This window comes from Syngnathus acus, chromosome 9, assembly GCF_901709675.1.
Source record: "Syngnathus acus chromosome 9, fSynAcu1.2, whole genome shotgun sequence".
NCBI lineage: Eukaryota > Metazoa > Chordata > Actinopteri > Syngnathiformes > Syngnathidae > Syngnathus > Syngnathus acus.
In genome coordinates, this window is record NC_051094.1 from 3,217,088 (window position 1) to 3,233,698 (window position 16,611).

The 16,611-nt window shown below is 43.3% G+C and overlaps 2 protein-coding genes across 2 annotated transcripts in view; both read right to left on the reverse strand.

The window, feature by feature from the left end:
- Nucleotides 1–16,611, reverse strand: part of LOC119127193 — a 665,522-nt gene that overhangs the window by 203,282 nt on the left and 445,629 nt on the right. The gene's annotated exons all lie outside the window — the stretch shown is intronic.
- Nucleotides 1,370–11,076, reverse strand: itga2.2 (integrin, alpha 2 (CD49B, alpha 2 subunit of VLA-2 receptor), tandem duplicate 2). Its single transcript, XM_037258950.1, has 30 exons — nt 10,880–11,076; nt 9,961–10,084; nt 9,545–9,654; nt 9,366–9,457; nt 8,584–8,698; nt 8,370–8,497; nt 8,108–8,256; nt 7,879–8,029; nt 7,629–7,794; nt 7,457–7,533; nt 6,914–7,052; nt 6,695–6,840; nt 6,485–6,628; nt 6,192–6,395; nt 5,997–6,127; nt 5,756–5,919; nt 5,543–5,694; nt 5,354–5,464; nt 5,129–5,214; nt 4,831–4,972; nt 4,476–4,559; nt 4,322–4,398; nt 4,162–4,245; nt 3,973–4,075; nt 3,780–3,890; nt 3,568–3,678; nt 3,377–3,490; nt 3,213–3,302; nt 3,021–3,137; nt 1,370–2,864 (listed from the first exon to the last, which is right to left on the reverse strand). The coding sequence occupies exons 1-30, from the start codon at nt 10,935–10,937 to the stop codon at nt 2,787–2,789; spliced, it is 3,558 nt and encodes a 1,185-aa protein (XP_037114845.1). The 5' UTR covers nt 10,938–11,076; the 3' UTR covers nt 1,370–2,786.

A 16,611-nucleotide genomic window follows, 5' to 3' on the forward strand; every position in this document is an offset into this window, starting at 1 on the left:
TTCTCCGGCACTAAGAGATGATATGGATGCATGTATTTTATTACATTATGTTTATGTTTATACCAACAATGATCATAATAATAATGATATTGATGATGATAATAATAATAATAATAATATTATTATTATTATTATTCGTGTTTCAAGGTGCTTTGAAGTTTTATCGGACATCCGTCCTTCCAATTAAAAGGGTGGTAACTGATATTTTCCCCCGACCAACTGCAGACAAATGTGTCAATCTTGCGATGGAATAATGCCCCCACCCTACACCGGTAATATGTGCAGGTCCCCCACAGGCGCGCACGAGTCTAATATTAGCACAGACAGTTGTTTGGGTTTCTCTGCCGGGTCAAGCTTTTAAATATAATCAAACCTGTTTCCGAAGGGGCTTCAGACAGAGGAGCTGGGTGTTACGTTTCACTGAATGGAGCTCACACACATACACGGCGGTGCAAAGTTTGTACCTGGCAAAAGTCCTTGTGCGACCTCTTCTGCAGAAGTCTGCTCATAGTGGAAGATGAGGGGACGCCGCCGAGAGGTGACGATCCGGCGGACACAACCCCTATCACTCATCATCCGGTTAGCTCATCTTATTCAATACAGCCATCGGGTCATAACACACGCGCACGCACACTCAAAGACAACGTGTCGTCAACATAGCTCATAAATACATTCATATTGCACCATTCATTAAAAAAAAAAAAAAAGAAAATGGTGCAATTGACTTCATGTGGCTTTTCTCTCAGACAATTCCCATCGGTCCAAGTGCAACGTGGTTATCATTAGTTTGAGCCAGGGGTCACCAACATGGTCGCCCCCGAGGACCACATGAGTGGCCTGTTCTAAAAATAACTCACCAGTGTTGGGACATTGTGATGTCCTAGCAAAGTTGATGAATATTTAAAAATGTAAACGCTTAAGAAATAGTGTTGTTTGTTGATACGTATTTATCTGTCGTTCACCTCGTTGACTCGCTGATGACAATTATTAACATGATTGGAGTCAAGTCATTGTTTACTAAAAGAACATAATTATACATGTTAAAACAAAGTATGAACATTTAGCACCCATTTAAGTGGGTCTAAGTGTCCAATGTGTGTGTGTGTGTGTATTCATTCAAGCAACATTTGGCCTCCAGATGAGAAAAGCTGGAGAAGGGTTATTTGGATAGAAAGTGCAAAATAATTAACGTTCAGTTGTGATTGCTACGGCAGTTATTAATTGAACCATATGCTTATTAGTTTGCCAGAGCGCTATTATAGTGAGACTGTAAGGTAAAATTATTAACAGCTCTCAAAACTTGTAGATGAATGAAAAGCTCTCTGGCTGTGCCAATCAAATGTGGTCAATTACGAACATGACTTTGCTGATGCCAAGTGGGAGACATTTATTCACTTTTCTGAAGCTTGCTTGTACTACAACAACAAAAAGAAATACTGTGCGGTTAGCCGGCGCCCATTAATAAGATTCATACTGCACTCAAGATTAAATCCAAATCAAGTGGTCTGGAGAACATTTGAAGCCATTCCGCAACACAAAGCAAATCACCCAACATTAAAACTACAAAGTGCAATCAAGGGTAAACTAATGTTGGACAATGTGCATTACTTAAAATTTACAAATAAAAGTTGTACCATTGGGACTGTACCAGTCATCCTCTCTGTCTTTTTGAATCATCACTGTCCACATTTACAGAACTATCGTGTACAAATAGACTCCTTAAAATATACAGCCAAAGTCAAAACACAAACACATTCTTACAGCACGTGTAGGACAATCTACTGTAACATTTATCGTCAAAACTTAGTGACACACTATTGCTATCAGTAGGCAATGATGACGTGTCCATTTCGGTCCGAGCTGTAAATAAGGTTCTTTGCACACACAAAAAGAAAATGTAATTCAACATAATCACAAATAAATCTGAATTTATGACTGTTAAAAACAGCCAAGAACCGGTCCATAGCAGAGGAAAGCCAATCTGTAATTTGGATCTTGCCGCCCTCTTGTGGTGAAAGTATGCAAGTACACACTTAAGGTGTCCCCATGTGACAAACCAGTTTAAAATTGCTACACATAAAAAAGAAAGACAGATATTGAGTTTAAATCGGTTTGATTTGGTGATTTTCTCATTTGACAGTGATGTGAGTTTTAAGCGTTTTAAAGCCCCCCAAATAAAAACATAAATAGAAAAAAATATCTCAGACACAACCTTTCAAACCATTCAAACATAAAACCTTAACCACAATTTTATATTACATTATATACAATAAAAATATTTTACGTTTTGTCTTTTTTTTGCATTTTCACAAACGATTCACATCCATCCATCCATCCATCCATCCATTACTTTAGAGCTCATTTGACAGAAATCCATTTACACTCATACATTGACTCATATTCATAGTTATGGCCAATTTGGAGTTTTCAATTAACCTAATATGCATGTCTTTTGGAATGTGGGAGAATATGAAAGGGGGCAAAAATTGGAACAGCAAGCCTCAGAAGAGTAAGGTAGATATGCTAAGCCCTCACCCACCATGCTGCCATCACAATTCAATTAGTCCAAAACCAAGAAAAACAACCTGAGTATCAGTCATGCCAGTAGTTCATGCACACAATAAGCTGAAGTACAGAAAAAGTAAAGAACAGCATATTCATGTTGAAGGTGTCACACAAGTTATTTTTTTCATCCAATAGTGAGAGACCTTCATTGCGCTTGAGAAGTACCAGTGAGTACATTGGATGAAGATCCAGCGGCGAACATGGTTGATTGTGGTGGCAACTCACAACACCCCATCATCGTGGCTCTGTGCATCTGCGTCTTTTTGCAGCTGCTGGTATTTCCTTTTGAAAAATCCAAACTAGAGGGAGGGGGGGGGGGGGGGGGGAATGCACGTTGAACTGAGACTTTGAGCTTCACTGACTGACCGAGCATCATCATATTTTAAATAAGCATTCTCAAGAACTACGTTAGCAATATAAGCGATGAGAGTTACATAATGCGGACATGAGCTGACCTTCCACAGCAGAGCGACAGCCAGGCCGAGTAGCACTAGTCCACCGATCACACTGCCGACAATAACTCCCACCGGAACGTCGCCCGTGGCTCCCGGTTTGCTCACTGTAACCACCACCTGTCACGAAACCCAGTCAAAAAGTCTCCTCGTGCATGATGTCCCTCCCGAATTCACCAATACGATGGCATTTACCGGCAGCTCTTTGAGGCGGATGATGAATAAATCGGGGTTGGAGCTCTCCGCTTCCACGGTGGAGATCAGCTCGGTGGTCTGGTAGAGCGCCTAAACCGACACGCAGCTTTAAAAATGACCACCGTGGGTGAGTGAGCACGACATCAGCTCATTGCAGTAAATACCGTGATGAATGTCCCACTCCAAATCCTTGTTTTGACTTTCACATAATAGTCGCTGCTGACTTCTGCATCTTTGAGGAGACACTTGATCTTCTGGCACTTTGCACTCTGACAATCCTGGAATCCAATCAATCAAGCCATAATCAAGCAAAGGCACAATCGAGGCTCCAAGTTCAATTCTCAACTTGACCGACCAGCTTCTCGACGCCTCGGAGACTCTCCTCGGTAAAAGAGGCTTGGTGGTCCTTGACGCCAATCCTCAGTGGGTCCGCCAAGCCCACGGAATCACAGCTGACCGCACCGCCCTGCACAATTAGCTCCGTGTTATGGATGTTTGATAGGTTGCAGATGAGTAATCTCTGAGATACGCCGATAAATAAGTTATTGAATGTACGTGGCTGCTCACAACTTGCGTGTCCACACTGGTGAGATAGAGGAGCGGGTTTCCTCCCTTGGTGCTCATCGGGAGGGACACGGTCAAGTAAAGGAGGCTAACTGGGAAGTTTCCTGTTGAAACCTTTGAAACGAATCATGATAAAGCAGAGTGATGCCTTCAAGAAGTCACGTTAGGAATGTTGCAACGTATTCATTGATTGCACCTTCACGGTGAAGTTAAACTCGGGTCCAATGTCATCCAACGTTTTCACCATTGTCACCGGTGTGGTGGTTGAATTGGCCACATAGAAGTTGATGTTTGACTTCCTGGAAAGAACAAAACAGCAAATAATCCGATTTGTACACGTGGCTATGTTTCTGATTCTAAATGTATTTGTCAACCAAAAAATCACCTGGATAAAACAACGCCTGCATCGTATTGAAGAGGAATGGACACGTCCACTCGGTTGTCTGACGGGACCTGCTCTTTACCGTCGCTGCAAAGAAGGCAACTTATAGTAGAAGGGAAAAAAGCAATATTATTTTTCCTCATTCTTATCTCCAGCAGGTTACCTTTTAGCCTCGAACTTGACCTTTGCCCGACTGAGCGGATGATTGAGGTTGTATTGGAAATTGAGCTGAAATTTTATCTAGGAAGAACCAACACAGGTTTGAGCAAACATGCTGGTGTGAGAGAAAATAAAGAGCTGAGTTTGCTTGCACTCACCATTTGGTCCTTTTTTAAAGCCGGGTATCCCACTTGGCAAACAACAGTTTGCTCTTGCGTTGAGGTGCATTTCACTCCTTCGGTCTGTTAAGGATTCAGTCCGCGTCATTTTTTAACTTTCATATTTCGAAACTGATTGAAAGCATCACAGTGTTAAATTTGCTCAGTTCGGTATTTATATATGTATTTTTCTTAGACATGTTTCCTGTTTCCCAAATTTCAATCAAATCCACAGTACATTTTACATTCTTTCAATTCAGCACCAATGTAATAATATAATATTAATTGATTAATATTGCTACTAATATAAATGCTAGAGCTAATCATAATAATAATACACCAAAATACGACTTACGGGGGGAAATACCGAAGAGTAGAAGAGGTTGGCCAAATATGTGACCAACACTTGCGTGTTATAAGCATTTTCTTTCTTGTTCTTCACTGTGACCTCGAAAGACAGCTCCTGCTTATTGGTGCTGACCAGAAAAGGAGCTGAGCTGAAACAAATAAGCACACATTATTATGAAGGGATCGGGGTTAAGCAACTGTCATAGTTAAGCATTGACGCCAGACATTCACTCCTGTGAGTTCAAAACGCAAACAGGTATCGTAAGACCATAGACATACCGCTAAGTCTCCCGTGGGCATCTTACCTGGTCCCCTCGGTGTCCGTCTTCACGCTCAGCACCAGATCGCTGACGCACACCTCGTCAGAGCCACAGTCCTTAGTGAAGGGGATCTGAAAACACGGGCGCACGTCACACTCTGTAGCTTAAGTCACTCATTCGGGTGTTTGAAAAGTGTAATCGTCGAATATGAGCGTCTGCAAAATGACTAATAACTCCCGAGGCGAGCCGTAAAATGGGACGGCAACTTACAAAGAACTCCCAGGCGGACGTCGAGAAGACGTCGAGGACCGGGTTGGCGTCGGCGTTCCGCTGCTCGATTTCCACCTTCAAACTGACTGAATTGACAAAATCGGGCGTCTCCTGATGCCAAAACAAATATGATCACATAGGCAAAAGCAGCACAGAGGTCGAAATTACGCAATAGCACTCAGCTACTACCTGCACGTAGACTTGGAAGTCTTGACACTGAATCCCAGTTGATATCTTGGCGTTCTCCGTTAACACGCGCTCATTATTTTTCATGAAGAGTCCTCGGGAGGTCACGCGAGAAGCCTGCAAATCGGCGTCCAGAGTCAATGTGTAGGTGATATCTAGAAAAAGACAAGACAATTCAGCTGCCATTACAAAGAAAAGCAAGCCGATTGGATTTACCCATGGGTCCGACTGGATTTTGGGGCCTGAAGGTCGGGCTGAAACAGAGGTTGCTGTTGAAACACGTCATCTTGCGTCCATTGACGTCACAAGATTTGCTGAAAATGTTGATCTTCTCGGGTTTAAAGGAAGCAGTGGCAGAGAGCGTGGCCACACCTCGGGACCTGGAGGACAATTGAAAAAAAAATCATCCTGGATGACAGATGTGAGACACACTTGGTCGGTCGGAACTTGGTCTCACCAGAGCTGGACCACTTTTCCATATGCACCCACTGAAATGTCAGCGAGCGTGTCATCGTTCAGGTCTTTGTAGCTATCGAGGGAGCGGCCAAAAAACTTCACTTGAGGATCCATTTTAGAACCGTATATTCTCTGAACAAAGACCATGAAACAAGTTGTATTGGCCATCTCAAACCCACAAAGAACATGTGAGTACCTGCGAGAACTGCTTGTCTAACGTCTTCTTCCTCCCATTGTAGATATAAAGGACGCCTCTTCCTTTGTCCTCTAGGGGCGCTCCGACGACGACGTCATTGTAACCGTCATGGTCCAGGTCGGGAATTGCTGACACGGCTGTCCCGAAGCGCCCGTTCTCGGCGGGAGGAGTGCCTTGGAGGAATCCGTGCTCATTCAGGATACCCTTCGGATCACAACGCGAGAGATGGAAATAGAAATAAAAGAAACCGTTCTTAGAAGGCGGCCATTTTAGCAGCAGTGAAAACAAGTCACCTTAGTGACGGTGAAGATGTAAACACGGCCTTGCTCTCTCTTCTGCTCGCTCATAAACATGGGCGCGCTGACCAGCAGCAGGTCCGTCACCCCGTCTTTGTCAACATCCAGCGCGCACAGGACGCCACCAAAATAAGACCCAATCTAGAAGGCAAAAGGCGACGGTTGAGCCATCGGCGTTATGGTGCGGATTCCGCTCAGTCGGCGTACCTGCTTTCCTCGTTCCGAATCGATGATGGTGAATCGCTTCTGAGCGTTGTAGCTGTAGACGATGACTTGTCCGGAGTGGTTGGAGCGAGGCGCGCCGGCCACAAAATATTCTGCAGCGCCGTCGCTTAGCATGCAGACAGAGTAACCTGCAAAACATCCGAAGACATCAAATGGAAGTCTGCTGTATATTGTGGCTGGTGGTCACCGTATGTTTTCTACCCAGCAACGAGCTGTGGTTTCTATCTTGAAGAGTTCCCTCAAAGGCTGAGACGGGGAGAACATCCACTTTGGAGCCCATTTGGTGGACGACGGTTCCGGCCCAACCGTAGGCACCCACTGCTCCCAGCATCGTCATGTCCTTCAACAGAAAAAGCTGTGAACCAACTTTTGACGTCCCAAAATAGTGACGGTACAGTAGAATGAGAAACTGTTTGTTCTGTCAATCGTACGGAGTCGATGAATCGGGTCTCTTTCAAGCTTTAAAACGTGAACCGGGAGTCGTAAAATGGACTCGCCGACGAATCTGTTCAGTCTCTACTCTCAGCTAGTTTGTTGTCTAAAAAGAAGAGGGATTGGACGTCCATTACAGTCACATCATTTCTGTCACTTGTTGCTAGGCAGACTACGCATTGCTCAATGACGACTGCCCTTTGGACGATTGAAGGAAAATGGCACTGAATAACAAATTAGGGGCTGTTTTTGTACAACTGCTGTCTGTACAACCTCAAACTTGAAAAATACCCAATAAAAGTATCGATGTACCTTTTTGCTAGAGGAGTGAGCGCTAAAGCCCACCTGGGACATCTCCATGTTGAAATTGTCGCCCCCTTTCCCCGTGCCTTAAGCAAAGACAAATGGAAACAAATTTCAAAAGACTCGCCCGGGAGAGAATCGGCTGTGACGTGCTGAGTGAGCGCCAGAGAATAATACACACCCTCGATGTTGAAGATGCGGCTGCCCAGCGTTCCGGCGATGTTGGACAGGGCCGCTTCTTCGGACACGTTGAAAAAGTAATTTTCTGTGGGCGCGCTGGCGATGGACTTGATTTCCTTGATGAGGTTATCAGTGTCGATGTTGTTTCTGGTGTAGTAGCCCAGCACCTAGAGAGGATGGGAGGGGGAAAAAAATAGGTCCAATATTTCATGATTTTGTTGTTTTAAATACAGCGGTCATTCTCCACTCACAGCGATACCAAAGCGCGTGATTCCTTGCTGTTCACAATCGGTGATGACGGTATCTCTGAAGGATTGGTCGTGAGACTCGCCGTCCGTCACCACCACCATCACCTTGGAAGCGGTCGGGCGGGCGCCGTAGGTAGGATTAAAACCCCACTGACTTCAAGAACAAACACGGAGAAACCGTTACACAACGTAAACGCACGCGCACACAAGTAGGTCACGCTGTGACACCGACCTGGCATATTGGATGGCGTGGAACGTATTGGTGGAGGAACCTTCCATTTGTTTGAGTTGAGAGGCTGCATTCAGCAACTCCGCTCTGGTTCGGTACTGGTTCAGTGTGAATTCGATCTTGGGCTTGATTGCATACTGGATGACACTGACCTGGCCACACGCAAAACACACTGTGTGAAGAGATGATCATTTGTTTCCTTCTGCAGAAAAAACAAAACAAAAAAATGATTCTGCAGATGGTCGACCAAAACGGTCGGTGTCACCTGGGTGTTTTGGGGTCCGATTTCAAGGGTCGGTAAGAGCTTCTCGATGAACTCCCTCATCGGAGCCCACGGGTAGATGCTGTTGGAGCCGTCCAGTACGATCACGATGTCCATCGGCCCACCACAAGCTGCAAAGGAGGCAAACAAGGTATGAGGGGGTACGGCGAGGGGGTATGATGAGGATTATTGAAGGTGCTCGTTGGCTGGCTCTCACTCTGGACGGCAGGAGCAAAAGCAGGTTGAGGCTGAAAGAGGGGGCTGAGTCTGGAGCATATTCCAGGGTAGTAGTTTTGATCGCCACACCTCTGTGCCCAAAGGGGACCGCATGTCTGCGCAGCAATACAAGATGGAGGACCATTTGAACATACTGTAGCTGTATCGTTTTTGCTTTTTGAACCCACCTTTTGTACGTTCATTTATTCTCTGTATGTATGTATGTATGTATGTATGTATGTATGTATGTATGTATGTATGTATGTATGTTTAAAGGGCTAGTTAATAAGCCACGGTGTGTCGTGAATCTCGAGTTCCATTTTTTGAATTAAACTATTCAACCAAATTAATTATGAACCTTTTATAATAAAAAAATACATACATACATACATATACACACACATATATATACATATACATACATATATATATATATATATATATATACATACACATACATATATACATACACACATATACATACATATACATACACATATACATATACATACATACATATACATACATATACATATACACATACATATAAATACATACATACATGCATACATAGATACATACATACATTCGTATATATAAATAAACCAGAAGGCTATATAAAATATTGTTATTACTTTACAATGTTCTATCTATCTCATGCAGAGGGTAAGATACTTTTTTTTTCCCAGCATCCTCATCTTATCTACTTCCTCAATGTGTGTATCTTCTTAGAAATGTTGTGAATTGATAGACAGACAGACAGACAGACAGACGGCTGCGTACCATCAGACCATTGACTGCAGGCAGACGGGTCAGGGTCATGCCAAGAGACATGTTGACGTTGACGTTGTTCACATCTGGAATATTGACGGAATCTGCGGGGATAAGAGGCACATTTTATTTGTTTGTTCAGAGCGGCGCCGGGTGAGGCTCAAAGGTTAAAGATAGAAGCCACACCTCACCTTCAATATTCAGCTTGTCGCAGGTGGTTCTTGCCCCTGACACCGGACACTTGTACAAGTCCCCCTTCCTGTTTTGAGTATAACCACTCCAAGGAGCACCAACCAGAAGCCTACACACACAACAATATTTATCTCTTTCTTGCTTGTCACAATATTTTGGGGAAAGAGACTTAGTCTTTGTCAAGAGGAATAAACTGCATTTGCGTCAGCTTCCTGAGACGCTCAGTAAAAGCAAACACGACACTCCTCCAGACGATGAATCAGCGTGCGCTGACGACTAACCGTACACTCGCTGCACTAAATCCTCAACGTTCCCAACAACTCTGCGTAACACATTTAGAAACGTCGGAAAGCACGGGGAAGTAACGATGGGTCATTGAAATAAAAAATTTAAAAAAACTGTGAATGATTGTTACCATTTGCCCTCATGGTTGCTGGCCTGTTGGACCGTGTAGCCAAATTCCTCCACCGGCGGCCCGCTGAAAATCTTAGCCCCCGCAGTGCCCACATTGAAGGAGTGCGAGAGGCCGATTCTGTCAGCTGGTGGAAGACACGCATGAATGAATAAATCATTACTCACAGGAATAGTAAGCTGCTGCCATTTCTAACTTCTCCTACAATATAATACTTAAATTTGCCACGGTATGTTGTGGGAATCCTGTCATTTCATTATTTTTACCGGATGGGGCGGCCAAGGATATCACAGGGGATCCGCAAAATTTTTCAGTCAAACTTCTTGATCTGTCCAAAAGTCAATTATCTCATGCAGCGCCTTGGTGTCACTCCCTCTAGCTCCGCCACTGGTTGGTTGTCAGGTAATGGGGTGGAAATTTAAAATGTTTTTTCATGCAACCCATCCAAAAAAATAAAATCCACAATCACTCAGCTTTGACTCATGGTGGCAACAACACAACAAAAAGCATGACTACAAAAGTATTGGAAGGCAAAGGCACATCCTGTAGGAAGTGCATCCATGTGAACTTGCCCCCCCCCCCCGAGGACATGGAATCTATCACAGGCATACAAGTCCACACAGGCACAAGGCTTGAGGAATGTGAACGTTCACCAGCGCAGCAACCACGCCCGTTTGCCCCCAACACAACTTAACCTAACCTCACTTTTTGAAATCACATTTTATTTGCTACATCAGCAAATAGACGAATGTCATTTCAGCGCTGACGCGTACTAAACACGTAATTGGTTTTAATAGCTAATTACGCGTCTTTTAATCTGTTGCAACCCACTTGTGACAAATAATAAGTGTACAGAAGGGACGTCGGAGCATGCGCATCCCATTGGAGACATGTTGAAGCGGAGAAAATGTTCAATACTCACTAATGACAATCAACGCAAAGCAGACGATGAGGTAGTCCATGGTCCACTTTGATTCCATTTGACGGAAACGCTTCAATGCAGCCGCAGTATAGACTGCTCACCGATCGCTACTAGGCACTGACGCACGTTTTCTCAGCAAGAACCTGCGTGCGCGTGCGCGTGCGTACCTTTGTGTCTGTGGTAACTTTGACTCAGCTATGCGCGCGCCCCTAATGCTTGCTGGACTGCATGAGGGGGCGTGGAGGATGTAAGTTAGGAAATAAGCACAACACCATTTCAGGCATGTTAACTCTCGCCCACTGTAAAAAAAAATCTACAAAACTGCCAGTACAAGACCTCAACCTACTTATCCGTCATAACATTACACCTGCACAGTAGACAAAATATGTAATTTATTGAGAAATTAAACTTTATTTTGTTGTGGTAGTGTTTCAGAACTGTACTGCAATATATTTTTTCAAAGATATAGTTGAGCAACTTCAACCGCGTCATCACGTCCGTCCGCAAACGTCTGATTCTACACACTGAATGCATCATTTTGAGAAAGAATTTTCGGAGTTGCTGCCTTTCCTCCTGCCGCGTTTTGGGTGACGCAACCCTAATGACGTCACCAAAACGCGGACATTATAGAGCTTTAACAATTAAGTCTTTGTTATGGATTGGGCATGTGGAATTTGAAAAATGTGGCCTCATCTGTCGGGTCTCAAGACTTGCCATATACATTCATTTTTGGCATCATTTAATTGCTATGTGGTCTGACAAAAAGGGCAGATAAGATAAGGAGGAGCTTGTGCAGCCTTTTTCAGACTTCGCGATTACGGTCGGGCCACTAGAATTAGGACGGAAAACGAACAGGTAGGGTAGCTGAGCTGACCATCAGGAGTCATTAAGAATGCTTTTTTGTTTTGTTTTTTCACGAGTGGGAGGATGAGGCGTGCAAAATTAGTCTCAGATTACGCTATATATATATATTTTTTAAAAGTCTCGGGGGAGGCAGAGATCGGGCAGACAAACAAAACTTGCGTTAATGATTCAGCCCAAATCATAAAGCGAGGTCGAGAATTAAGGCATACACAAACATGCGCCTGCTCTCTTTGTATACTACACGGATAGTGTGTCAAGATCTTACGAATGCATACTGGTTCTTTTCCCGGCCTAGTCAGAATCAAAAGAGACAAAAACAAAGGGCAACAGTTTCATGAATGACAAAATGCGTGAGTCAGCACCATCGACATCCAAAATTCTTCTCCCCCAAATAGGCGTGACGTCATTTGCAAACTTCATCCAGATTATGCTCCAACGCACCTTCCAGTAGCCGCACAATTGCATTGTAAATTTAAACACTGGATCTGTTTCAACTTCCTCAGGAAGGAGTGTATTTGTTTGTACTTCCGTAGTTTCCTTAGCACATAGGGGATTTTTTTTTTTTTTTTTTTTTAGCGGATAGCGTTATACAATAGCTGTCCTGATCACATTTAGAGCCATTTATCCTAAATTGTTGACTCATGTTTAGTGACACAAAATTGCTACTTGGGCCCCACATAACGTAACAATGTCGACAAGCCGTTAAAAATCCCCACTGACTCATGAGTCTAGTTTTTGATCCGTACACTTTGTCCCTGCGTTGGTTGTGGGAATTGCTTCATTCATCCCAAACACTATTTGTCACCTATACCCTCATAATAAATAAATAAATAAATAAATAAATAAATAAATAAATAAATAAATAAATTGGACATTCAAACATCACTTGTCTCCCGCAGTCAGAGTTTCACCGTGTGATTTTGGATTCACCATTTACGACCACCGTTTATAAAACACATACCCGCACTATTGAAATTGAAAGGATTGCAACACTGAGCTAATCCCTCTTTTGCACTCATTTGCTGAGCCCTGCGACTCTTTTCTTAGCGCGCACCCACAAAGGCGCATGCGCACAGAGACTGCACATAGACAGCGGTTCTGTAGGGTGCAAGACATCCTAAATTGTGTCCATAATATTGAATTCTCCCGCGGCTAATAATAGGGGGAAAAAAACCATTTTACAAACGTATTTGCGTTTGTTTTTAAATACACCCCAAATGTAAAGATACAGTTTGAACTCACCTCGGGTGAATTTAGAGTCGTGAGGGTTCGATCCATCTCATTGCCAGCAGAGGGCGCACTTTGTAGGGTGCATTTTTTCACATGGCTCTCCATCTGAAAGAGACAAAACGTACGTCTGTCCGATGTTTAAATTTCAGTTAAACATCATTGTATGGTACAAATAGGATATTGTGAGACGCAATTTCAGTATTACGAGACATGCGCAGCAACTTCGAACAGCATTCAGTTCAAAACAAAAACACAAATCTCTACAGTTTTTCAGTCTTTGCGAGTCTTGGAAGTCTGATGATGACCAACTGCTTCATCTCATTTCCAAGATTACTTTGAGCTCGCTCAGAAATGGCAACAATGCATTTGACAAACTGGGGCATGTTAATTAAATACCAAGTTGTCCTGATAAAGAGCAGGGCCGATGGAAAAGGAAAAAAAAAGATGCCAACTATGTTGCACTGCTGTTGGAAAAAGGAATGTCACCTGCCTAGACAGATAATCATGCATTACAGCTAATGTTATGTTATTTAAGAAGCTTCTGTAGACTTCATGGCACAAAGTTGGCAGATGAGGGCACACTTATGTCATCTACAGGGTGGAACACACCTTCGTAACCTACTTAGCATACGCAAGCACAAATAACAAATGGTCACATCATAAAGATTTAATTGCAGGCAAACAATACTATAAATATCATAAGCACACAATATAGTATAATAGAACGTTCTTTTTGACAGCCTCTGTGGTTGCCAATAAACAGTGCTTGAGTGTCAGATGACGACGGATCCTTAATGCAGTGGACTTGAGCCACTGACAGATGGCGACATTTTGCTTCTTTAAACATACTTACACATTTCCGACGCTCACCTGCTCTCGACTTTTTAACTTGCAACAAAACGGGAACACTTCTAAGAAATACAAAGGACACATCGATCCATGCCCTTCTTGGTGCTTATTTTGGGCTTGATCTAGTTTCAAGGTAGAAGATTTCAAGCAACATATTTAGCTAAAGTTCGTCCTGCGTCAGTGGCATTCCAGGAGCTTGCAATACGCGACGCCATGCGGTGACGTCATCGCTAGAAATTAAATGTCTCATAGCCGTAGCAGCTCAAACGAACGTTTTTACGGCACAAACCAGCACAAACGAACGGTGCCATTTTGGGTCCATTTGCCAGTCAATGGGGGGAGGGTGGACGTCACGATCGAAATTAAATTCAAGTAATAGCAAGCGCCGTGGCCGTTTGTGTGTCTACAAAGGTTTTTGGTGCACAAGCGAGCGGTAGCCATTTTGGGTTCATTTGGAGCAGTTTTGGGGGGGGGGGGGGGGGGGGTCTGGGTGAAATCTGGATGACCTATAAAATAATTTCTCATAACTAAAAAAAACGTTGCAGCAAAAACAATTTTTTTTTTTACAGCATAAACCAGCACAAATGAAGCACAAACGAAACAAAGTGTTTTTCTTGAATTTTGCGTGGGGTGGGGGGCCAGCTCACGCAGGTGAATCATAAGTAACAAGCAGTGTTGCCGTTTGTGTGTCTGCTCCCTCTTGTTGAAAACTGAGCCCCCTTTCTGGACCGGTATGTCGACCTCAAGGTCATCAAGGAAATAGTCAACCTTATCGGTCGATCAGTGGATTTTTGTTTTCTCCTTTTGTTGCTGAATATCGATCGTCCACAAAAATGCCAATCGGTGTCGCCATTGCGACCTGCAGTGAACGGGAAAGAAGATGTTTGTTTTCAAAATTTACATTATTTATTAAACTGACTTTTCTTTGCCATTTTTCTGGACGTTTATTTAGCGCGCAGCCACGCCGTCCGAGACCTCCCAAGACATCTCATGCGGGGAATTCTGTCCCTAAATGGATACTTTTTTAGTTGTTATTATCAGTTTGGCCCGTGAACAACTATTTGTCTTTGTGCCCTTGTTAAACAAATGGATCGTTGTGGAAGAAGCCTTGAACGTTCTGACGACTCCCCCGCAGCAAAGCCAAATTGCGTGATGAGTCCGAAGTCATTTTTCAATTTGTTCGCCATTGCTGTGTGGTGCTGTCACGACTCGGCTCCCCCCTCTGGTTTCAGGCAACCTTGGACTCGCAACATAAGTAACAAGCAGCGGTGCCGTTTGTTTGTCTGCTCCCTCTTGTTGAAAGCTGAGCCCCCTTTCTAGACCGGTTTGGTCGACCTCATGATCATAATGAAAATAGTCAGCCTTATCGGTCGATTAGTGGATTTTTGTTTTCTCCTTTTGTTGCTGAATATCGATCGTCCACAAAAATGCCAATCGGTGTCCCCATTGTGACCTGCAGTGAACGGGAAAGAAAATGTTTGTTTTCAAAATTGGCATTATTTATTCAACTGTTGTTTCTTTTTTTATGGACATTTATTGAGCGCGCAGCCACGCCGCTCGAGACCTCCCAAGACATCTCATGCGGGGAATTCTGTCCCTAAATGGATACTTTTTAGTTGTTATTATCAGTTTGGCCCGTGAACAACTATTTGTCTTTGTGCCCTTGTTAAACAAACGTGTCGTTGTGGAAGAAGTCTTGAACGTTCTGACGACTCCTCAAAGCCAAGGGAGCGTCGGCCAAGAACTTCATGACTCGAATGAATGGATTTTTGAATGAATTTGTTTCAAACATGTAAACATCATCAATCAAATGAAGACACATGAAAATAAAAAGCAAAAACAAGGTGAACGTCATTTAAATTATGACTTTGTATAAATACTACATAATACAATCTACTGCTCAAAATGGGCTATTTACTTGTCTGAAAAAGAGGAGTGGGAAGACGTACGACATGCTTTTGAATATTTTCAGGCAAACAGTTTTGCTTTCATATACTTGGATTTAATTATTTGTATTTACTGTTAAACGAGTTGACTGCTTTTCGCTGTTGTTCCCTTCCAGAACATTTACAAAGTCACAAAAACTAAAGGAATCACAGGCAGTTTTTTTTTTTTTTTTTTTTTTTTCCCCCTTTTGGTCATGCACACACGCGCGCGCCACTCCCCACGTCGCTTGAGAGTGCTTTGAGATGACTACCTTCGAATGTGACGTGTTTGACGTACTGCGTCGTGTGGGCGTGGCCTGCCTCTGATCTCGGAGCAGGGTGGACCAAACGTTCATTTTTCCTCTGTACTTGAATCCACTGGCTACTCGCAGTGAGGCGACTTATCATTTCTTTTCTCCCGACTAGAACCGTTGCGACCCTCAGTGAGAGGGGGATTTTCCTCCCAACATGTGGGAAGAAGTAAAGCGTGTTCTTCTCCTGATTGCCATATATTGGACATGTGCTTCAGGTAAGCAATTTGTATCTTTAGTCCATTGAAACAACAGTAAAGAGCTGGAATGTACTGTACTGTGAGTTAGCACGACTGCATCTGCTTCTATTCTAACATTACGGTGCCTGAGATTAAAAAAAAAAAAATCATTGCAATGTCACAAATATGGACGACAAAAACTTTGATGAACCTTGAAGAATCCTCATTATTCGGACACTTTGATGTAGTTGCTGTGTACGTCAATTGTCCCGGACCGGACCTTTCTTGTTATCGAGGCTTGCCTTTATCCCCATTTCATCCTTGAAATAAAGATATCAATCAATCAATCAATCAATCATTCATGTGGGCTGCTG

What these genes read in the sequence shown, in the direction of transcription:
- itga2.2 (XM_037258950.1), bottom strand. Translation starts at nt 10,937, where the DNA reads ATGGAATCAAAGTGGACCATGGACTACCTCATCGTCTGCTTTGCGTTG. An exon ending in CTTTGCGTTGATTGTCATTA is followed by an intron (nt 10,085 to 10,879) that starts GTGAGTATTGAA and finishes GTCTTCCACCAG; the next exon opens with CTGACAGAATCGGCCTCTCG. An exon ending in TAGACAAGCAGTTCTCGCAG is followed by an intron (nt 6,128 to 6,191) that starts GTACTCACATGT and finishes GTCTTTGTTCAG; the next exon opens with AGAATATACGGTTCTAAAAT.